This window comes from Eulemur rufifrons, chromosome 18, assembly GCF_041146395.1.
Source record: "Eulemur rufifrons isolate Redbay chromosome 18, OSU_ERuf_1, whole genome shotgun sequence".
Lineage (NCBI taxonomy): Eukaryota > Metazoa > Chordata > Mammalia > Primates > Lemuridae > Eulemur > Eulemur rufifrons.
Genome location: NC_091000.1, coordinates 31742921 through 31766212, shown reverse-complemented (window position 1 = coordinate 31766212; position 23292 = coordinate 31742921). Strand labels below are relative to the sequence as shown.

The following is a 23292-nucleotide window of genomic DNA, read 5'->3' as shown; positions in this document are numbered from 1 at the left end:
ATGTTTTGTTCTGTTTTCAAACCTGAGTGGTGGCTGATGCTGCCTTTTTTATTTTGATGTGTTGTAGACTCTATCCATGGACATACTCACTTGGATAAAAAACCTGAGCCAAGCACATTGGAGGTAAAAGTTTTAAACACTAATAGCATTTTTTCTTTTTCCTTAACACCATAATAGTACAATAGGAAAAAGTGGAAGGAGAAGGTGGAGATGATTTCAGTATTTTATAACTTATATTAGGGTAGTAGAAAAGCAGGGAAAAGATGATGGAGATTGAGAAGTCACTCACAAACTATAATCATTTCTTCAAGGTACATGAGGATGCCCTTTCTGATTTGTTGGAAAGTGGCTTATGCTCTCCATCACTCTGGTAGATTGATAATTTTTAAGGGAGAAGAGTATACTGTTTGAAGTCATGCCCCCTGTAAAAACTATACCCAGTAGTTTGATAATAAAGATGTGCAGACAAAAGTTAACCTACCTATTGAAGGCCAGATATGATTGGAAAAAATACTCATTGGTGAGAGGGTTCTGTCAGATGCAGGTAGGGCGAATTATAAAAGGAAACCACAATTATCCCAGAATGTGGGTCTTTGAAATACAAAATTATGCTCTTTGTGTTTGCCTCCAAAGAATATTAGTGATGATAAATGTTCAAGAGTTTCATCACCATCAAAGTCAAAGAAATTAGAGTGTCCATCTCCCGCGGAACAGGTAAGTACACTGTTGCATTTGATATTGAATGCTCCATTCTCTGGGTTTCTTTGCTCTGTATATGATTATTTAAAAATTGTCTTCCATTGAACCGGTCCCGGGTGCCAAAAAGGCTGGGGACTGCTGGGCTACTTGGGAGGCTAAGGCGGGAGGATCACTGGAGCCCAGGAGTTTGAGGTTACAGTGAGCTAGGATGAGGCCACTGTTCTCTAGCCCAGGTGACAGAGTGAGACCCTTGTGGTAGGATCAAATTTGTTTGCATATTCTTAACTACTCTGTGTGTGTGTTTATTTCTAAGACTAGAAGGACCATTTATACTTGTATAAAAAGCGACAGTTCAAGATAAACATCTGGTGGTTAAAAACGGTATTTAAGCAAAATGAACTCTTGTCGTTTTCTACCCCCCCCCCCCCCCCCTTTTCTTGAAGAAGCCAGCAGAACATGTGTCTTTGTCAAGTCCAGCTCCCCTTCTAGTTTCTCCAGAGGTACATCTAACTCCTGCGGTGCCTTCTTTACCAGCCACTGTGCCAGCCTGGCCAAGTGAACCTACAACTTTTGGACCAACAGGTTAGAAAAGAATTTAGAAAATCCAACCAACAAAATCCTTTCAAGTCAGAGACATCAGATTCTTGAGTGTGAGCATGACCTCAGAGCAGGGTTAGGTGTGTGGAGCCTCACAGAGCTTTCTGTGATCCTCGGCTTTGCTCTGCTTCCAGCATGAGGTGGTTAACTACATTTGGGCACTGTTCACCTGAGATATGTCCTCATAATCCCAGGAGCATGATGTTTGAGCTGGTTGTCTCCACTCTGGATGCCCTGGTTGCTCTGCACTAACCAGCACCACAGTTCGATGCTTTCCCTGTGGGTCAACTCTTTATGGTCTCCTTTTGAACCCTTTGCCAGGCCCTGTGCCTTACACGTGTTTGCAGGAGCTACTATTAGAAGACATTGACTCAAAGCTTGTTTCCTGGGCTCATTTCCTATGTGTCCAGGAGGGTCCTTGGTTGATATAAAAAGTACTCCTTTTGATTGTTTCTGTACCATGTTACCAGCTATGTCAGTTATGCAGCATTCTTTACAGTTTAATGTAAACTTACATTTGTAGAGGGAATTATTTCCATCTTTTTGTCATTTTTGATTCCTTTCCCTCTCTTTTGTAGGTGTCCCTGCTCAAATTCCTGTTTTGTCAGTGACACAGACTCTGACCACTGGACCTGACTCTGCTGTATCCCAAGCTCATTTAACACCCTCTCCAGTTCCTGTGTCAATACAGGCAGTTAACCAGCCCTTGATGCCTTTGCCTCAGACGTTGAGCCTTTACCAAGACCCACTCTATCCTGGGTTTCCTTATAATGAAAAGGGAGATCGAGCCATTGTACCACCTTATTCACTGTGTCAGACTGGAGAGGACCTGCCTAAAGGTGAGATCGTTCTCCACGTTCAAATTGATTTTATTTATCAAGTACAGACATGTTTAGTGAGAAATAAAGGGATGTAAGTAGAGGTTAGAGGTCTGGTTTTTTAGTAAGCTGAAGGAAGGACTTGGGAAAGATAGCAGAGGTTTGGCTATTAATCATTCACTTCTTTTTCAGCGTGGTTTTGTTAGAAAATGTTTTTGTATGTTTTAATAGCCCCCCTCCCTGTGTCATTTTTTCATAACTAGCCTTGAAACCATTCTGAATTAAGATCTTAATTATTTGACTAAATACCTAAACATTACTGAGTTTTCTCAACACTGGTCTTATTTTGGAACTATTCATATTACTTTATCTATGAAAACATTATGGAGAAGAGTGAATATAATATTTAATGGATGTTATTATAGTACTATACTTAATATTTATTTTATTTTTGTTTAAAAAATTTTGAAAATTTGCTACCCTCTTTATTTTTAAGGAATTTATCCCCCCATATTTAGTTTGCAAAGTTTCCTATTTGTAAATCTGAAAGGATGCAGTGACTTCTATATGCTCTTTACGTGGATTTATTTTGTTTTATTAGTCAGTAGCTTAATGTTTGAGTCTATGGGTAACTGGCTAATGATAAATGAATATCTGGACTAATATCCTCCTTAACTGTTATTGATAAGTTAGGTTTATGTTGATTTTACCATTCTCCCCAAACATTTTTATTTCATAATTTTTAAAACCTCACAGAAAAGCTTAGAAATACAATGAGCACCTAAATTTCCTTTACCCAGATTGAGTTTTAATAATCTCAATTTATGTCATTTTGGGATTTAGATGTTACTGTCAACAAAGCATATTGAATCTGGAATTACCATATAGTGACAGCCTGTTGTTTGGTTACATCCCAGTTTTTATCTGTGTGTATCTGTGTAGAGAAAACAATTATAGTAGGTAAAATTCTTAATAAAACTATATATTTTGATTGAGGATGACAAAAACTGTCAATGTATAATTTTAGTGATTATTTTATTTTCAGATAAGAACATTCTTCGATTCTTCTTCAATCTTGGTGTGAAGGTATTTACATTTTATCACTTTCAAGTTTTTTTTTTTATTATTTTAAGTTAATGCTGTTTTAAATTATTACTACTGAAATAGTGTTAACTCCTGTCCTGTCAGTCAGTAACCTAAGCTTTACTAAATCTCATCTTAAGAACCAGCATTTTCAGTACTGTACAGTTTGTTTTTGGTGGTTGGTGGTAGAAGCTCCAGTTTTTACCTGATTTTCTTCTTAATTGGTTATGAGTTAACCTTGTGAATATATTCAAGAAATGGCTGAGTCCCTAGGTAGCCTAGTGGAAATGCCCTCACTGGGGAATTAATTAACTGAAAATCTGGGTTTGAAGTTCTGCTCCATCACACTTTAGCTGTATATCCCTGGGCAAGCCATTTGGTGCATCTCAGCCTAGCTTTCTTCATTTATGGAATGGGGGTGATACTCTTTATCTGCCTCAGTTGTTGAAAGGATCAAAGGCAGTAACATGTGAAAGCACTCCTGTAAGATGGTGTGGGTGTTCACTAGCACAGCAGACATCTTTTGGGAAGGGATCAATCTAGAAGTAGGTGTTCTTAGAAAGAGGGGCTGGAGAACCCTATGTCCTTATCAATGCTAGGTTGTTTCCTGCCCTAGATTAGTTTCTGTGGGTTATAGACAGTTAAAATATGAAATGAAGTGCCCTACCCTAGCCTACTGACCAGTTGCGTAAAAGGAGACTTGATTAATTTTACCATCTGCCACATTCACTGCTTAGTTTTAATCTACTTAATGTTGACTTTATCAAATTGGTTAGCTACATTTTATTCACATTTATTTTGACTTTTAATTGAACACTGCAGAGGAAAGATTTGGAGTATTTCATTTTCAACATTACCCTTCTCTGATTAGAAGTTTAATTTAATCCTTAAAGTTGGAGGGCTCTGGAGGCTCCTAGAATTATGGATCCTGATGTTGGAGACCATCTACTCTTATACCAGTGTTTCCCTGGTAGAAGAGGTCCACACAAGCTATCTGGCTGGCATGGGGGTTACACTGTGAGTTAGTGGTGGAGCCAGAATGTGAATGCAGGTGTAGCTGAACAGCCAGTGATTGAAATACTGTCAACCTTTATATCAGGACTTTGGATTAGTTCCAGGGCTGGAGCAAAGAATGGAGTCTTAAAGCAATTGTCTGATTTTGTAATTCCTTTTCATGTTGGGTATCACAGTGATCTAATATTTGGACTATAGATTGTATGGTCTTTGTAGACATGAGAAACTTATTTTGTGTCCTGTACTTTAAGATAGATGTCCACTCACACCTCTTTTGCCTCCCTTTTTGTTTACTTTCCTGTTCTTTGTCTCTTGTAGGCATATAGTTGTCCTATGTGGGCCCCACATTCTTACCTGTACCCTTTGCATCAGGCCTACCTGGCAGCCTGCAGGATGTACCCAAAGGTCCCTGTCCCTGTGTATCCTCATAATCCTTGGTTCCAAGAAGCTCCTTCTGCTCAGAATGAAAGTGATTGTACCTGTACCGATGCCCACTTTCCTATGCAGACTGAGGCCAGTGTTAATGGTCAAATGCCACAGCCAGAGATTGGACAGCCAACATTTTCTTCACCTCTGGTTATCCCTCCATCTCAGGTGTCTGAAAGTCATGGACAATTACCTTACCAGGCTGATCTTGAATCTGAGAACCCTGGGCAGCTTCTTCATGCTGATTATGAAGAGTCACTAAGTGGCAAGAATATGTTCCCACAACCGTCCTTTGGACCTAATCCATTCTTAGGCCCAGTTCCTATTGCACCTCCTTTCTTTCCTCATGTTTGGTATGGGTACCCTTTTCAGGGATTCATAGAAAATCCGGTAATGAGGCAGAATATTGTCCTCCCCTCTGATGAGAAAGGAGAATTGGATGTGCCCCTGGAAAATCTGGATCTGTCTAAAGAATGTGGTTCAGTTTCAGCAGTAGCTGAGTTTCCAGAAGCCAGGGGTGAAGGTGCACATTCTCTCCCTGAAGCAAGTGTGAGCAGTAAGCACGAAGGCCGGGCGGAGCAGTCGTCCCAGACACGAAAGGCAGATCTTGTATTGGCTGCCGTTCCACCTGTTGCAGAGGGAAAGATTCATCTTCCCACTCAGATTCTAAACAGAGAGAGAGAAACTGTACCTGTTGAACTGGAGCCTAAAAGGACCATTCAGAGTCAGAAAGAAAAACCGGAAAAAGTAAAAGATCCCAAGACTGCTGCTGATGTGGTCAGCCCTGGGGCCAGCTCTGTGGATAGCAGAGTGCAAAGACCTAAAGAAGAGAGTTCAGAAGATGAAAATGAAGTGTCTAATATTTTGAGAAGTGGTAGATCCAAGCAGTTCTATAATCAGACTTACGGAGGCAGGAAATACAAAAGTGATTGGGGCTATTCTGGTAGGGGTGGGTATCAGCACGTGAGAGGTGAGGAGTCCTGGAAAGGGCAGCCAAGCAGAAGCCGGGACGAAGCTTATCAGTACCATCGGAATACCAGAGGACGACCATACAGGGGAGACAGGAGGAGATCAGGGATGGGAGATGGCCATAGGGGACAGAACACTTGATTGTTGCTGGAGTATTTTCCAGCAGAAACCCTTTCCTAGGTGGAATGTTTCTGAACGCTTTAAAAAAAAAAGACAAAATAAAAACCCAAATTGGAACTATTTCCCCTCCACCCCCACTTTACCTTCACTCCCAATCTGGACAAGAGATTCTGGACGTGAGTTCAAGGGGGCAGGTGGAATTCCTGGCATTGCTAGTTTTCTTCATTCAAAATCTGTTTGATTTATTTATCGGGTGATTGCCTCCTTACAAAGTAGAAGATAAGTTTGTTAAAGTATTTTTTATAAACAGCTTAATATAAAACATTATAGATTTAGTGTTTGGGTTTTTTTTTCCTTATATAAGTTTGACTTCAAATGTTGGAAATGTGTGCTTTATAGTGTTCACTAAAGTGACAAGAAAATATACCATTTGACACACTATAGATTCCAAAACATAACATTGCACCAAATAGAAACATATATTTTATTATGCAATGCCTTAGTCATGAACTGGGCTCAAACAATTCTCAGCCTAAAACACTGTTGTCTTTTAAAATGCTTCCAACCCAAAGGCCTTTCATCTCAATATCTGTCAAACTTGAATAATGTCTTCTCTTTAATATTACACATAAGGCAGCCTATTAACCTGTGTCTTAGAAATGTTGTATATAGTTCTTTTAATATTCATAGGGTATATTTTTGAATTTTGGTGAGTATTTGTTGAACTTGAGATTGCATACAAGAATAGATGGTTAAGAAATAGTAGGAAATTCAATGAAATGGCTGTTTCCACCAAGAATTCTTAGCACTGGTGTAAATATCATGGTGCCTACCTGAAAGAAATGTAGATGCTATGCATTTTGAAAATAATCTGCATCTGTTAAAAACTGCAGACTTTTTTAATGCCACTTTAACACTAATGCACTGACAGATTCTAAATATTTTGTGAGAAGAAATGTTAAAAAATTTTTAGCTGGACAGGTTTCTACAGAGAGTTACTGTTTTGTTTTTCTCCTTGCACCATTGGTTTTGTGTATCACTTTACATTTGCATGTTCAACTTGTCATGGCTGGAACTATTGTAAGAATAAGATGATTGTGACTTCTAGTTCTTTTCTAGAGGATGCTGCTAGAAAATGGTTTTGCTTTGCATTTTATAGCTTGTTACCCTTAGGGTGGGTAACATGTCTTTGATCCTGCTTCCTTCCAATCTTGGCAGTATTCACTAGAGGTTTCCTTTGCATGTTGCACTCTGTTCTCATTTGGAGATTGTACTCTCTGAATTAACACAGTATTCGTTCATCTGTGTTACTTTGTAAAAATAAGTGTAGCTTGTATTTCTTATTTGTACATACCAATGTGAAAATCTACCCTTTTTTTTTATGTTGAGATTACTTTTTGATCAGGAAGTCTGAGTGCTATGCAAATATTATAGTAGAATTTCTCTTTGCATGCCATGTGTAATATACCTAGCCAAAAACAGATGTGGTGGCTTTCCTCCCCCCCCCCCCCGCCCCCTCCCCCCGCCCCCAAGCAAATTACTTTAAAAGCAAATACAATTCACTTGAATTTGACAGACTGAAGCAGATGAGTTTTCTGGGTTCTCTGATAACCTGTAGGAATGTTTGGATGCCAGTGAGGCTCAGTGAATCTGCACTGTACTGTAATAATGGTTATTTACCTCTGTGCTGTTTTAATTACCTAATGTCTGTGTAACTGCTGATGAGTAGTGATTAGCATTTAGATATTTTGTAACATAGGATTTTAGAGAGCACTTTGACAGATAACATTTTATTATGATGGTGCTAGGTAAAAATTTGTAAAAACTGGGATGGTTGTGTGGAAAAGAAAAAATTGAGAGAACCTGTTGAAACAAATTTGTTGTCACCTTCGAAGGTAGAACAGTTGTTGAAGGTACTGCTTAAGCCATTTTTTTCCTTAACATCAATGGCTGAATTATGGAATGAGACGATTTAGAGGGTCCTCCACTTTCAGCCCATGCCTTTTTACGTAGGATTAGCTTACCTGATAATTTCTATGAAAATCACATTTTGATATAAATACCAGATTTGAAAGTTCAGTATGTTGGATCTCAGGAGTCCAAAAGTACTTGCTGTTTCCAGTGTCCTTCATTTTATTGCCTGGGGTTTGATCTCAGTTTCTGGAAATGTTTAAAAATTGGATAGGAAAGAATACTATTCATTTCTTCACTGTCACTGTCTTACCTCAATTGAGTAACAGAATACTCTACAGCTCCTGAAGGAAACACTGATTTGCTTTCTGTTTGCCATATCTCACCTCCAGGACATGATGGAAACAGTGCTGAAAGAGAATTTTAGCAGATGGTACTTTTCTCAGTGACCCTCTGGAATGAAAGAACTCTGACTTTTAATAGTTCTAAAATTATCAATCTTTGCATGAAGGTCAGTTTTTTTTTTTTTTTCCTTTAGGTTTGTTTTTAAATTTATTAGTCCAGGGGATTTTGCCTTATGCTGAGGTCAAACTGAAGGCCAAGCAAGCTTTTGTCCACTTTTATTTTAGCTATATGTTGACATAAGATGCATTTCTATATAAGAGTATAGAAGCAAAAGTATAGAACTGAGAGAATCATTTGTATTTTGAGTTGGAAATTATGAAACTTCACCATATTATGATCGTACACATTTTGAAGAACAAATGTTTAGACTGACCAAAGCTCACCTGCTCTTTTTGTTTTAGTTAGGTGCTTTGGTGGAACTTGATTCCAGCCCCCTTTCCTTTTACTGTGGTGTATCTGTCTCTTCTACAAATTCATTTCCTCCCAGAAAAATCTTCAACTCTTGCCCTGTGTGCTCCGTGGAAGCAGGATGCTGGCATCTGTTGTAGTCCTCATGCTGTTTCCTGGTAACTCACAAGTTCATTTTCATGGCAGACCTAAGCTCAGACCCTGCCTTGACCTGGCAGGAGTAGGTTTTCCCATACCACAATGCCGATACAGCTTATCTGATGTAGACTGTGTATTCTTACGGTGTACTGTTTCCTGTGTGACTCAAGTTTGAGTTAAAATGCCTGTGAACTGCAAACTTGCTTATGATTGACTTGGTGCAATAAAGTTCCTTCTAACCATTTCTGGTTTAGAAAACATTCAGCCATCCTAGAAACTAGCAATATTTATTTTTGCCTCATTTGTGTTATCTTCAGTTTTAGATGAGGTAAACTTTTTGTCTTTCACTTAAGGGTACTAAGCAAGGTCCATTCTAGTGTAGCTGAAGAGAATGCAGATTTGGCTACACTATTTCTGTTTACTGTATTTTGCTCCCTATTTTATGTCCAAATGCTATTGTTTCTGTTTAAAATCTTAATGGCTCACTTCCAGTATGTCAATTTCAAAGAACTAAGGTTTTGCTACTAGTGTCAGCCATTTACTCTCCCACTAATTGGGATTTTATTTTAAAGAAATTTTCCCCCCTGAAATATAAGTTTTAGAAAATCTTTAGAAGAGGGGTGGGTGCATGTCTTAATGCTGGGAAGCAGCAACTTTGGGGTTGAATTTACTTGAATGGATTAAAAATTGCATTGTTAGAGAGCTAGAAAAAATTTATGTATGAAAAATGATAATAGCCTTACACTGAGTACAAATAATACTTAAAAGCATGTGAAGATGTGATCATTTGTGATGTTACTTGTAAAAAAAAAAGTACATATACATATCTTTTGAAGTGTTGAAAGGAAAATAGTGCTTTATATTCTTTATCATATCACTTTTTGTAAGTGTTGAATATATTCCTGTTTATTTTTCTATGTTGTTTTGTAGCCTTAAGAAGTGTTTCAAACATATCTGAATGTATAAGAGTAAATGCCCTACATGGTGTGATGCTGCATTATATATAAAACTGTGTGCATATATTAAATTTTGTCTCTTGCTTTTGCTTGTGATTCTTTGGTTGCAGGGTTAAATAAGTAATACAGCATATAAAAAGAGGAATTTTAATAAACTTTTAAAGTAAGATGGTGCTGGGTGCTTTGGCTTACACCTGTAATCCCAGCACTTTTGGGGGGCTGAGGTGGGAGGATCCCTTGAGGCCAGGAGTTCAAGACAAGCCTGGGCAACACATACCGTCTCTCTTAAAAAAAAAAAAAAAGCTTCCATTGTATTTTTCTAGCCAGAAGATAATTCTAGTATGTGCAACTGAAAACCATGTGGGATTTATAACATAACCTATGGAGTAGGTACTATTATTTTCACTACTTGGTATACAGACATGATGAAAACGGAGACTAAGGCCAAGTTATTTGCCTAAGGTCATGCAACTAGTAAGTGGTAAAATTTGGATTTGAACCTAGCTTTAAGTGATTTTACAGCTAGTGCTCTCTACCATTTTTAGCAATCACTAAATGAAATGGGAATGTACGTAACACCTAAGAATATTTACGGATTAAGTGGTCCTTTTAAGTTTTTTGCTATTAGTGTTCAATAATAATTATGCTGTCTTGGCTGGGTGCGGTGGCTCACGCCTGTAATCCTAGCACTCTGGGAAGCCGAGGCAGGTGGATCGCCTGAGCTCAGGAGTTGGAGACCAGCCTGGGCAAGAGCGAGACCCCATCTCTACTAAAAATAGAAAGAAATTAGCTGGACAACTAAAATATATACAGAAAAAATTAGCCGGGCATGGTGGCGCATGCTTGTAGTCCCAGCTGAGGCAGGATTGCTTGAGCCCAGGAGTTTGAGGTTGCTGTGAGCTAGCCTGACGCCACGGCAAGAGTGAGACTTTGTCTCAAAAAAACAAACAAAAAAAAATGCTGTCTAAAGAAACATGAAGAAAATTGAAAGTTCCCCTCCCACCCATAAACAACTTTTATTACAGAAAAGGGAGCTATATTCCAGAGAGGAATGGGTCAGTCTCCATGAGTGGAGAAAGACCGAAAATTGAAGGTTTTGAAAGCAAAGGTTATCAAGTATACTTACTTTGAAAACCCAACAATTTCTTAACGCTGTATTTATATATGAAAGTCACCAAAGAATGTCAAATCAATACTTTTTAATATACAAAGGCCTCATTTAGTGCAAGTACTTGATAGAAAACTGATAGATCTAGGAACAGAGGCAGCAAGCTGGGAAGGAGGAGGCAGTATAAAGATGAGTTGGTCAGCTGTATGGATGATTCATTTGTGACTGCTTGAGGGTGAAACATCAAGAACCCGTGGGGGAAGGGGAGAGGACGGAGAAAAAGCATTTATTTCTTAGCTGTGTGCCAAGGGGTTCACCTGAGAAGTCAACAGCAGCCAGAGTGGGGGCAGAGAAGCAAGAGATGTGTCTGTAGCTGGTGGGGACCTTTGCAGAATTGGTCCCTCCAAAAAGTGGATGGGATAAAAGGCAAGACTAAATGAATTCAGTGAATGGTCCTCAAGAAGTGTCTGGTACAGGGTTTCTCTTAAGGTTCTCTATAGTTATAAGGGCCTGCTTGTTCACTTTGAATAATTTATTAAGCTTTCACTGAAATTTGAAAGACTTAGTTCTGGGGAATAGTGTGAGAATGTAAATAACTGCAAAAGAGGAAGTTAGGTAGACACGGCTTCTCTTCATAGACTTAGGCACCCTAAATTTTATTTATAAGCTCTTCTGAAAGTGATTCATGGACCCCTCAGTATAATTTTTCTAAGAGAAACTATAGACATTGGTATAAACACGTTAGAGTTTTTAATATCAATTCTATAACGAGTTCATTAGAGAAATTGGGGCTTCAGAGTCAACTCTTAAAATACATACCGTTCCTGTAAGTACATTTTATTTTTCACATTTAGGGAAAAACCTTAGAAAGATGCAAATAAAGATGATGAAGAGTGTAGTTCTTACAGCTGCTTATCTCTTTGGATATTCTACCTAACCTGGGAGGTTATTAACTGATTTTAACAAAAGAAGTTCTGTGTAATAAACTAATTTTTTTAAATGAGAACCTCAGCTTTGGACTAATCACCTTCAGATGAAATAGAAAACTGCTGTTTACCCACCCAGGGATACACCTGCTACTTGTTTAACTTGTTGCATCCTTCCTGTAATTTACTTCTAAATCAGGAGTTAGTAAAAGCATTTAAGTCCTTTGGAATTTTATAAAGTACTTTTTATAAATGGACACTGGAAACCAGATGCACAAACATGAAGTGATTACTAAGGCTGTGCTCTGTGAGAAGGGATGGATGTCAGTCTCATTAGCCAAGAACTGTGTGGATATGGGCGATGTATACTTGAGAACACAAGGTTGGGAGCTGCAACTAAGGCAGTAAAGCCAGGATCACCCTAGTGTAAAGGTATTAGTGAAAATTCCTATCAACAAGCCTCTTGTTCTGGGTTCCAATTTCTGGATGGAAAGCAAAACAACAAAACACACTCCACTGAAAATGTCACCACCTTTGTTTGGGTTTGAGGTCCAGGAATCTGCAAACTAAAAAACAAAAAGTGGTTCCAAGCGGTTAATACTGCTAGCGGTAGCCTAGCAGAAGGCAAATGGAAAGAAAACCTTTGGAGGGAGAGACCTCAGCCAAGGAGCCAAGGTTATTTGGCAGCAAGTGACAGAAAACCAGTTTGAATTACGGTAGATTAAACAGTGATTTTTTTCGTAAGAAAGCTGGAGGGAAGTGGCTGCTGGCAGCTGAGCAGTGTTTGATGTCAGGACTAGCATCCTTGTAGCTTTCTTGGCATTTCCCTTATATGATCACCTTAGCACAAAATGCCTGCTCCATCAGTCACATCCTCAAGAAGCAGTGCCAGATATACATATGTCCTTTTATTAAGCAAGGGGTTTTCCAGAAATACCCCAAATGACTTTTGCTTTCAACTTACTGGCCAGAACTGGGTCACACGGTCTAACTTCAAGAGAGACTGGGAAAACATGGAAGAGGACTGTCATGATTGTCTTAGACCAATTATGACTAACCACCTGGGGTTGGACACATTGTGTGTCCTAACAAATTGGCAAGGAAGGAGGTGGTGGTGAGTACAGGGTTCAGAAGCAACGGGATTTGCCACACTAAATCTCTAAATTTTCAGACACAGTCTCACTGGACATCAACTCACAAACCAAAATACAAGGAAACAATCGGCCAAGAGCAAGTCAATAGAGACAATATACAGCAAATTTAGACCTGCATGAATTAAGTGGACTATAAATTTTTCAAAAGACAAAAGGATAGAAATGTTAAAACATAAGCTCTTGAACAACTGCTATCTTGATAATTCTTCTCTAACTGGCCTTGCTTTGTCTTTTCAGTTCCTGCTTTCAGCATGTAGAAACCTAACTTCCATACATGAAGGCACAGAAAGCTCTTCAGAATCTGCCTGTATTCATTCATCTTTTCTTCCCACTCATCTCCTGAATGTCCATGCTCATTTCTGCCTCTGACCAGACACGTATTCTGCTTTACATGGATTATCTCATTTATCCTTACAACTCAGTGAGATGGGTGCTATTACTTTTTCCAACCCAGAACGGTTACTTTCTCCTCTGAAGCACTGAGTGCTCACAATATGCCAGGCACTGGGTTATGGTCTTCACATGTATTAAGTCTGTTGGTGAACTTTCCTGTCTTCTTTCTTTCTCTGTGGCACGTAGGTTCACTCCTTCAATAGAGTAGGCCACTACATGTCAGACACCGTGTGTGCACTGAGTGGTAAGCATGACAGATCCAGGACTGGAATTCAAGATACTTATGGTCTAAAGGTTAATTGAATTAAAATAGTTGGAGAATTCACTGCTTTTGTTAAGACTGCTCTAAACTAGGTGAACACAATAAACATGGATTATCTGTAATGACAATTTCAAAACTTAAGTGATTTTTAAAGTTAATACATGTAACATATATTAATAAAATTCAAAAGGTTATTATGTGTGTATATACATGTCTCCTTTCCTTCCCTATTCTTTAGCCAAGCTGTCCTTCCCAAAAGTGATGTTTCTTGAGTATCCTTTTGTATATTTTCACATAGATGGTAGTATATAAACTGTGTTGCACTGGTTTTTCTTAGTATCTGAGACTTTTTCTAGTCAAGACATACTGAGTAGTCTCATTCTTTTTAATAGCTAACATCTAGTGTATGCAATACTGATTTTGTAGATAAATCTTTTCCTTGTGTTAGCAACTGCAGGCCTTTCTAGTCCTATATAAAATTTTCATTTACACACAAAAAATATTTCCTTATAATTAACACATATTCTGTCATCAGCAATAAGTAGAAAGAACTGTGCTCTTATATCACAAGTATTTTCTTTAGGGCAGAATATGGAATCAGTAAATAAAAATAGCCTTTGTCTTCTTTTATTCCATATATTTGAAATGATCATTCACAAATTTAACCTATCCTTAAAAATAGGTACTACTTATTTTAGTATAATCTCATTTATCCTTTACAAACAAATAGGTAAATAAATAAATCCTTTACATATTCACACTTAGGTAAGTGCACAGAAAAAAGCATGAAAGAATATATATTATTAAATTCAAACACTGGTAACCTTTGGGTGGATAATAAAGGGAGACTTTTTTTTTATTCCATATACTTAATGTATATTTGAATTTTTACAACATGTATTTATGGGTTACTCACATAAATTATTTTTCTAAAAGGCCTAATGGGATCCAGTTGAACCATACTTTCTATTCACTGTTTACATATTAATCAAGGCTTCTATTATTTCGAGGAGCTCTAAAAGTCTGTCAAATAATTTATAATTTTCTCCTCTATTTTGCTTGTCTCAATAATTTATTTATTAAGCCCTCTTTCCTCACTCATAACTAAGTTAAATGCTGGTTCAATGCGTTAGTCAGAAGTACAGCTGAAAAGTAGTTGTAGGCTACAGGTATCCTGCTGTTCCAACCAAGGAACTCAAGAAATCTGATGAATTTATATCCAAACTGAGAAATGAACACAATATATTTGGTACTAGGGGATACTCTATATTGCTATCTGGGGATTTCTGCATTAATGCCGCCTTTAGGGAAGTGCTTTACAATCCTTGGCTGCCCATCAGAAAACTCTGTGGAGGTTTAAAAAATTCATAGATGCTTAGGCACCATCTTTAAAGACTGTGAGTCTGTAGTTTTAAGGGAAGCAAATACTCTTTAGAAATGCTTTTTCCTAAAACTTGATCCGTGATTATATAAAGGTATGATAAAAAATGACATTACCTTGAGAGAATGATTATATAATACAGAATCTTATGGGGCAAAAACTGAAAAATTCAGAGTAAGGTTTTTTTTTGGGGGGGGGAGAGGAAATTGAAATGATTTTTGCTAAAGATGTTTAAAAGCACCAGAAAACATTATAACAAATACCTATTTTCCAACAGTGTTTTGTAATAGATAATCTTCCTTGGAAACCATACACTGATAATATAGTGCAAAGACTGAAAACAATAAATGTAATCCTGATGTTTATTTATCAAATCTCACCAGTGGAGTGTTCGACTGGCTTTTAAAATAAGGGCAGTTTCATCATACTGGCATACCTGGCAAACCAGGTAAGCACAGAAACTTTTTTCAAGATTTTTAAAATGGGGCAACACTGGTCAACATTTGGTATATGAATATAATACACCTACTGAAAATCTTCCCAAACATCATGAAAACTTGGAGGTAATCTGTATAGCTTGAAATGTGTCTTCATTTTAGAATATTATGCACAAAAGGACCTTATCATCAAGAACAGAAAAGTTGTATTTTCTGTGTTCAGACTACAATTTACAACACAACTGGCTTTTGATGTTACATTAAGTACATTCTACTTGAAGCTCCAGAGTATGTGGGGCATAAAACCTGATTCAAGTTTTATACGACAAAAATCATAGTAATTGTGTCTTTTAACAAATGGCTTATCAATATTCTCAGTGAATCTAATCATCCAAGAAAAAGTAGTTTCCACTCTTCTTTTGTTCTACATCCTAAAAAATAAAACAGAGAAGCAACAAAAATCAGCAACACCATTCTGTATGTAAAGGTAGACTTTCACCTATAGTATTACTTAACCGTGTTTACAACAGTTCCTGTACAACCTCTTCTGCAGCCATCAACCGCTTCTGGATCAAAGGCAAGATTACCACCTCTGTTCCTTATCCCTGCCTACTAGAAAGACTCACTTGTGCCAACTCAAGCAAAGTCCCTTTAAATAAGATGCCTTACATATGTAAAATTTTGTTATGCAGTGTAATGTTATTTCTGGGAAAACTATTAAATTCCAGTTTCATCATTTCAACTCCTGGCCCAAAAGGCAGCATATTGTCAGCCTATTACCCAAAATATATATAAAAAAAATTTTTCCCAAATCTGTTTATAGACTGGCCAGTCACAATCCATCTACCTACTTGCCCACCTGTTCCCTTATTAGGATTAAGGTATGACTACCTAAAATGAGTGGGCATATAGAAATGATTAACAGCTGTACCTGAGGACAGAACCATGCATCTACACAAGAAAATGATAATACAAAGTGTTCATAATGCTTCAAAAGAAATTCCTGTTCTCTTTTCTGCTTAATATGCTTTTCAGAATGGAGAACACTCTTCAATTTCACCTCAAAACTTACCATTTCTTTATCCTGGCCAGGGAGTAGTATCAATCACTTATAAACAAAATATACAGTGAAGGCTAGAGGCATCCAGACATTATGTTAGGTGCTTAAGAATATAATGATATGCAAGATGACTTTGCCTCTGGCCTCCCAAGAGCTCATGGTTTACATCAAAGCTAGGACTATAAACAGGAAAATAAATGCTACAGCAGAGGTATATATAACACACTTCTAAAGCTTTTAAATATGAGGATGATGCATACAGGGCAATGAAATGTAAATATTTTAGGTAGACACTGCAGGTGATACTAAGAACAGCAGAAATGCTCTTAAGTTCATTCACTTTCTTTTTTTTGAAGCAACCAAAAGATTTCTGCCTTTAAAAAACAAATACCATATCTCACAGACTAATCAAGTATAGGGCACATAATTATTTTATGTACTACAAAGACAGAAAAAACACTATTAAGCTAACACAATGTTTTCCTCATCAAAAAAGCTTGTTTAAAATTTTAAAATATACATTTTTACCATGTATTGAAAAACATAAGAAACATAAGAGAAATTGGTTAAGGCATTCTTAAAAAATTCACTTCAATGGTGAATTAGTATACTCTTTCCAAGACACTGTGAATGGCAATTAGCACAAGTAGTACAACCGTGCGTACAACTCAAGGGACAACATGCACAGCTCTGCCTGAGTCCATGCAGCAATGGCAGCTACATCACAATTGCTGCTTAAAAAACTGAAGTTACTATCAGGTCTTAAAATGTAAAAAACATGAATTTTAGAATTATTGAAATGCAGTTTTGATTTTTAAAGAAACAGTCTTTTGGCCGGGCGCGGTGGCTCACGCCTGTAATCCTAGCACTCTGGGAGGCTGAGGTGGGCGGATCGTTTGAGCTCAGGAGTTCGAGACCAGCCTGAGCAAGAGCGAGACCCCACCTCTACTAAAAATAGAAAGAAATTATATGGACAGCTAAAAATATATATAGAAAAAATTAGCCGGGCATGGTGGTGCATGCCTGTAGTCCCAGCTACTCGGGAGGCTGAGGCAGGAGGATCGCTTGAGCCCAGGAGTTTGAGGTTGCTGTGAGCTAGGCTGATGCCATGGCACTCACTCTAGCCTGGGCAACAGAGCGAGACTCTGTCTCAAAAAAAAAAAATAAAAAAATAAAGAAACAGTCTTTTAATTGTTTATACTGAGACAGACGTCCATGATTTAAGATAGTTTTTCCACATACCTTAATTGAATTGAGTTTATTTATTCGTGGCCTATAGTTGTTTGGATCTCTTCTAAACGTAATTTCAAGTTGAGACAAAAATTTATTCATGCCAGCCAAGAGGGTTTGAGGACTAGGAGGAAAAAAGATCAATTTTGATTAAATTTTATTCCCCAAATGTAACTGCCTTTTTAGATGAAGAGTATTAAGAATCACTATTCCCTTAAATCCCTAATCATAAATCATCTGTATAACAGTATAATCGCAACATATTGTAAATGCTATGTTCAGAAATGGCTTTCCTTGAACTATATAGTTTTCTTGGCTATAATATTTTTGTGTAAAACACACACAGTTTAACCTGTATTTCTGCTCTGGAAAAAAAAACATTTAAGACAGAAGTACTACCTTAGAAAAACAAAAGATCATCAATAAGGAGATTATAGAATCTCAAAGCTGCCATTTTTAAGGGAGAGACAATTTAACAAAAAGTTACATTTACATTAAAAACTTAGCATTGGAAGGAGTATGTACTTCTACATAGTGGTTTTCAGTAATAACTCCTTTTTAAATTTCTATGCTTTATGCATCTTTTTCACCCAAGCTAGGTCTTAAATCATGCCAAACCATGACACACATGTGGAACATTTTCAGCATTTTGTAAATACAAAGGGAGAATCATTATGTGAATAAATAAGCTTTATATATTCTAAGAAATTTGCCTAATCTTCGAGAAATATATTATTCTCATTAACTGATATACAAATTTAAAAAAAAAACAAATTCGAGGAAGAATCTCACCCAGTAAAACACTTTCATTCCTTAGATGAATTATTCAAACAGCAATTCCATTCCTCCCTCTCCAATATCAGAAAATATACTGGAACCACATGAAACTACTATTTTCTAGGTCAAAATGTTTGAATATTGGTAATTTCATATAGTTCAACCTAATATAGGTTTTAGCACTAAAGGTAAAAGAATTACCTCATAACCTGATTTGAATGTTAGGCTTCTCTGTATTGCAAGTGTTCACAATCAAGGTAATTAGGAAAAATTGGAGGAAAGAGGAGAAAAAGATAAAATAATTCATTTTAACTCTGCATTAGATCAAGACCAGATATTTGGGACCTACTGTGAATTATCACTGTCAGTATAAGTGGGGCAAATAATGTTTCTTTGGATCTTTCTTTTTTTTTCTGTCATGTATAGCATTAACAGCTTTTAAGAAATTATTTGTAAAAACAAATTCCTTTTCTGGAAATTCAAATAATAAAGCAGATAAAGGTTAAGCTGAAAGAAAAGGTGAGGGACCCAGAGCTCTGTGTGTTTATACCCCTGGGTCAGGGATTGCATACTGTAGTCAAAAAACTACTACTCTACCTGGTCCCATCCAATATTCAATATAAATAATCTGTGGAGTCACAGAATCAGGTTTAGACTTTTTGGTTCTTTGACTTTTTATTAAAAATGAAAGTGGTATGACTTTAATGTTTATAAACTTACTGGAAAATGTAAAATTTAATTATTTCCTAATTGTTAGAACTTATAGTTAGCTTTGAACATTTTAAAAAGTAATTTTACCTGTTTGCCACTGTGTTCTTAGATGGAATACCGTCAAAAACAATGACCCGATCTGCTAAATAGGTAGCCATGATGAAGTCATGTTCTACAACAAAGGCTGTCTTCTTCGCATGGAGTATGAAACTAAAACACAATGATTTTGAAATCTTTTATAGGTTTTTATCATAAAACATTCAGATGTTATATTAAGCACACTTTATGCCAGTATACATAACCAAAAGTATTACTATTATGAGCAAGACATTTACCGTTTGACAACCCGAGCTGCCATCAGTCTTTGTTCAGAATCCAAATATGCAGATGGTTCATCAATTAAGTAGACATCAGCAGGTTTGCCCAAGCAAAGGGCCAAAGCCACTCGCTGCAGTTCACCACCAGATAATGTTTGTACCTAATTGGAGAGAGGTTAGCAAACCATATAAAGACATACAAAATTTTAAATAATAAAATTAAAAGAAAATAAATGTTAAATTACCTCTTGATCGATGATGTTTTCAATTTGTAGAGGCTTCATTACATCAGTCACAAATTGTGGATGAGTGTAAGCATCTCTTATCTTTTCATGTAGTAACTGGCGAACACTTCCCTGTTTTTAATGGATAGAAGTATTTAAATGATATAATTTCAGTACTCTTCTATTTATGAATCTTGACAAAAGTTAAGCTCCAGAGCAAAAGTATAACAATTTGCCACCAACAGATATCAACCACATTTTTAATGCTTATTATTTGTGGCATGGTTAGAGATTTTCTATTACAAATTCATTATATCCAACATGTAAAAAGGCAATAGTAATCTTGAAATTAGAAAGAAATAAGCAAATGATGAATGTTTCAGGGGAGAAATCATGTGAGAGTAGAAATTCTGGAGGTCAAAGTGTGGGTGTCAAGCGAATTTAGGCAATCAGTAAGAGATGACACAAAATGCACGATAATGTGCTATGATAAATCCTAAAATGCTTTTTGCATGCTATTTCAGGATAAGGCTGAATTTGAGAATTTAAAGCTAAGCTTATAGTAAATATCAATGATAAAACTTTTATTGTAACCTAAGCCATGTCAAATAGGTGTAACAAAGTGAGCATTAAGGTACCGAGTGTAGTACCGTAGTTAAGGAGTTCATTACAACCTCTGCAGAAATCAAAAGAGGTTATTAACTTTAGCATAATGTTTTCAAGGTTTATCCATATTGAACCATTTATCAGTATTTCACTTCTTTTCATAGCTGAATACTATTAAATTATATGGATATAACACATTTGTGTTTATTCATTCATCAGCTGATGGGACATTTGTTTCCACCTTTTAGCCTTATGAATAATGTTGAATCATGAATAATGTCGTAATCATTTGTGTGCAAGTCTGTGTGCTGAGATAGGTCTTCAGTGCTCTTGGGTATATGCCTAAAAGCAGGACTGTTTTTTTTTTTTGTAATTTTTAAAAATTAATTTTTCCTCATTTTATTTCTTTTTCTTTTGTTTTTTTAGTTTTTGTAACTGCTGGGATATGCTAATAAGAATTGCTGATTCTTATGCTAACTCTATGTTTAATTGTTTCTGTAACTGTCAGATTTTTCCACGTGGTTCCACCATTTTACATTACCACTAGCAATGTATGAGACTGCAATTTCTTTACACCTTCACCAATATCTGTCATTGTATTTTTGAACTTAGTCATCCTAGTAGGTATAAAGTGGTGTCTCACTGCGGTTTTGATTTCCATATCCCTAATGACTAATGATGCTGAGCATCTTTTCATGTGCTTACTGGCCAATTGTATATCTGGAAAAATGTCCTTTTTTGGGGAAAGGACATTTGCTCATTCAAATTGAGTTATAAGAGTTCTTTATATATTCTGGATACAAGTGCACATGTTTTCTCCCATCTTGTGGGTGGCCTTTTCACTTTCTTGATGTTGTCATTTGTAGCACAAAATACATTAGGTTTTAAAAGGTTTATTCTGGAAAAAGACACGAGACTTTAAAAGCATATTCCTAGTAGTGAAATGAATCAAGGACTATAGTCTTAATACCTTTATTAGTAACTTTCAATAAAACTGTACAGAATCTAATTTGGAGAAAAATTTTAATACAGTAAAAGATTAAAGCTATAGACATATATATAAAATTTTCTTTAATAAGTATATAAAAGAATAACAACTCACAGTTGATTTGGGACTAATTTTCTGTGGCTTATAACTGACATTTAGAACTGGCACTTCTCCTGCAAAATAATGCAAATACATGAGACACTAAAAACCGCCCAGATCTTTAAACTTTACTAAGAGAATGGAATAAAAAGACTCTACATTTACAACTGTACCTCCTTCATCCGGTTTAAGTCTTCCAGCAAGCATTCTGATAAATGTTGTTTTACCCGTACCTGGCAACAGAACACATAACAAATTGCCTTGAAAGATGTTTCACATTTAGAGGAAATCACTATGTCCCCTACTTGGTTTTAACTGAGGAATTTATATGAAAGCTATACACTGACACTACTGAATTATAAAGCTTGTATAGAAAAATACTTAATTTTTCATAATTCGCTTCTCCCGTATCATTCTAAGCTAATTAGGAGGAATAAAGACTAGTCAAAGCTTATAATGACCATGTTAATAAACAGTAGATCTATAAAGTTTAAGTCTTAGGATAGTTTTAAATGACTAATTTGCTATATTATCAATGCACACAATGTATTAAGACAGTATAGGTTGTTTTATAAATAGATACCAACATTTTAAAGTTCATTTACATGAAATATTTAAATTACAACCCAATTAAAAATTCCTGCTAACTAAAGACCGATACATTGAACCATTTGCTTCTACAGTTTTGTACGCTGTAAGATTAACAATTCAAATAATTTTTTCAAATCATGAAAACAAGACCATATATTTAGCAGTCTAATTTATCTTATAACTATACTTATGATAATTTAATATTAAAAATGTTAGTAATACAACTACTTACAAAGATAGATTGCCCAGGATTTAAAATAAGAAAAGTTCCAAATGGAGGTGTACAAGGAAAATTTGTTTAAACCAGACTATTTCTGAATTACCAATTTATCCTTTCCTTCCTAGTCAGTTTGCAAGATGACTACCTTATTAATTTACATGCAGGAGAACCAGCTGAGAAAACACATCTGATTTTTCACTGGAGGTTATGAAACAAAGTAAGAAATATTCACTTGATTGAATGACAGTGAGATTAAATTATATAATACTACAAAAATGTAAAGCTATACTGAGAAATTTATGGATTCAAAACCCATATTGAAGCCCTATCACGGATTCAGTTTTCCATGGAACAATTAAAATTAATTTGCTTGATAAACAGAAAAGACTTCTTTACATATCACAAAATAAGGAAAACTTGACTTACCATTTTCCCCCAGCATTACCATGATTTCAGAATCTGTAAATTCTCCAGCTACAATTGCTAGCTCAAACTCTCCCATTTTTTTCTTCATCCCTGGATATTTATACATACACATCTTTTTAACTTCTTCTTCATTTGCTGTCTCGGCAACTTTAAAAACAAGTGATGCATCTCTAAATCTCAAGTTTTCCGTTGGAACATAGCCATCCAAAAATATGTTTATGCCTGTTGGAAATAAAATTGTTAATAGATTAGCAAAAATCAATTATAGACTAAACTTCTAAAGCAAGAAATCATCATATAAAAGCCAAAATCCTAGGCTCTCTTGGAAGCCATCTATGTACAGATTTTAAATTTATGTGGATTTTCGATAAGCAGGTCTGCATATAATGAAGTGACAACACAGTTTTTCATGTATATAAATTTACATAATTCATGCATATATATGTTTGTGTCCCCCCAGCCCAGAAGTACATCTTTTCATTATTATGTGATTTTTTCCCCCATCAGATTTTATGCAAAAGACAGCATATATTTCTGCTTTATTTTTAAATCAGAAATTGCTATTTTTCTTAAAAATGACAAGTAGGTAAGAATATTTTCATAGACTGATGTAATACTGATGTAAAAGTCTGGAGGATAAACTTTTAAATAAATAAGTTATGAATATTCCATTTCACAAGAGATAACCATACACTTTGAAAAGTTTCAGTTTACTGCTTTTTTTCAGATTTTAAAGGTTCATAAGAAATTGAATAATGTATTAATTTCATTTAACTTTTTTTGCTTCACTGTACAAAGACAACCGCCATTATCAAAATATTTTAATAAGTGAAAGTAA

At 36.0% G+C, this 23292-nt stretch overlaps 2 protein-coding genes across 3 annotated transcripts in view; one reads left to right on the top strand and one right to left on the bottom strand.

The window, feature by feature from the left end:
* Nucleotides 1-6004, top strand: part of OTUD4 (OTU deubiquitinase 4) — a 39155-nt gene extending 33151 nt beyond the window's left edge. The window contains exons 16-21 of the mRNA XM_069492891.1: nt 68-123; nt 634-714; nt 1143-1281; nt 1875-2135; nt 3160-3200; nt 4530-6004. Coding sequence (XP_069348992.1) covers nt 68-123; nt 634-714; nt 1143-1281; nt 1875-2135; nt 3160-3200; nt 4530-5747 — 1796 coding nt within the window. The 3' untranslated portion in view covers nt 5748-6004. The remainder of the gene's footprint in view (nt 1-67; nt 124-633; nt 715-1142; nt 1282-1874; nt 2136-3159; nt 3201-4529) is intronic.
* An 8139-nt stretch (nt 6005-14143) lies between these two features.
* The window catches only part of ABCE1 (ATP binding cassette subfamily E member 1), a 28792-nt gene continuing 19643 nt past the window's right edge, over nt 14144-23292 (bottom strand). For both annotated transcript variants that reach the window (XM_069493539.1, XM_069493538.1), the window contains exons 11-18: nt 22455-22676; nt 21391-21450; nt 21233-21291; nt 19546-19656; nt 19319-19461; nt 19071-19193; nt 17508-17619; nt 14144-15636 (exon numbers count right to left, since the gene is read on the bottom strand). In XM_069493539.1, coding sequence (XP_069349640.1) covers nt 15589-15636; nt 17508-17619; nt 19071-19193; nt 19319-19461; nt 19546-19656; nt 21233-21291; nt 21391-21450; nt 22455-22676 — 878 coding nt within the window. In that variant the 3' untranslated portion in view covers nt 14144-15588. The remainder of the gene's footprint in view (nt 15637-17507; nt 17620-19070; nt 19194-19318; nt 19462-19545; nt 19657-21232; nt 21292-21390; nt 21451-22454; nt 22677-23292) is intronic.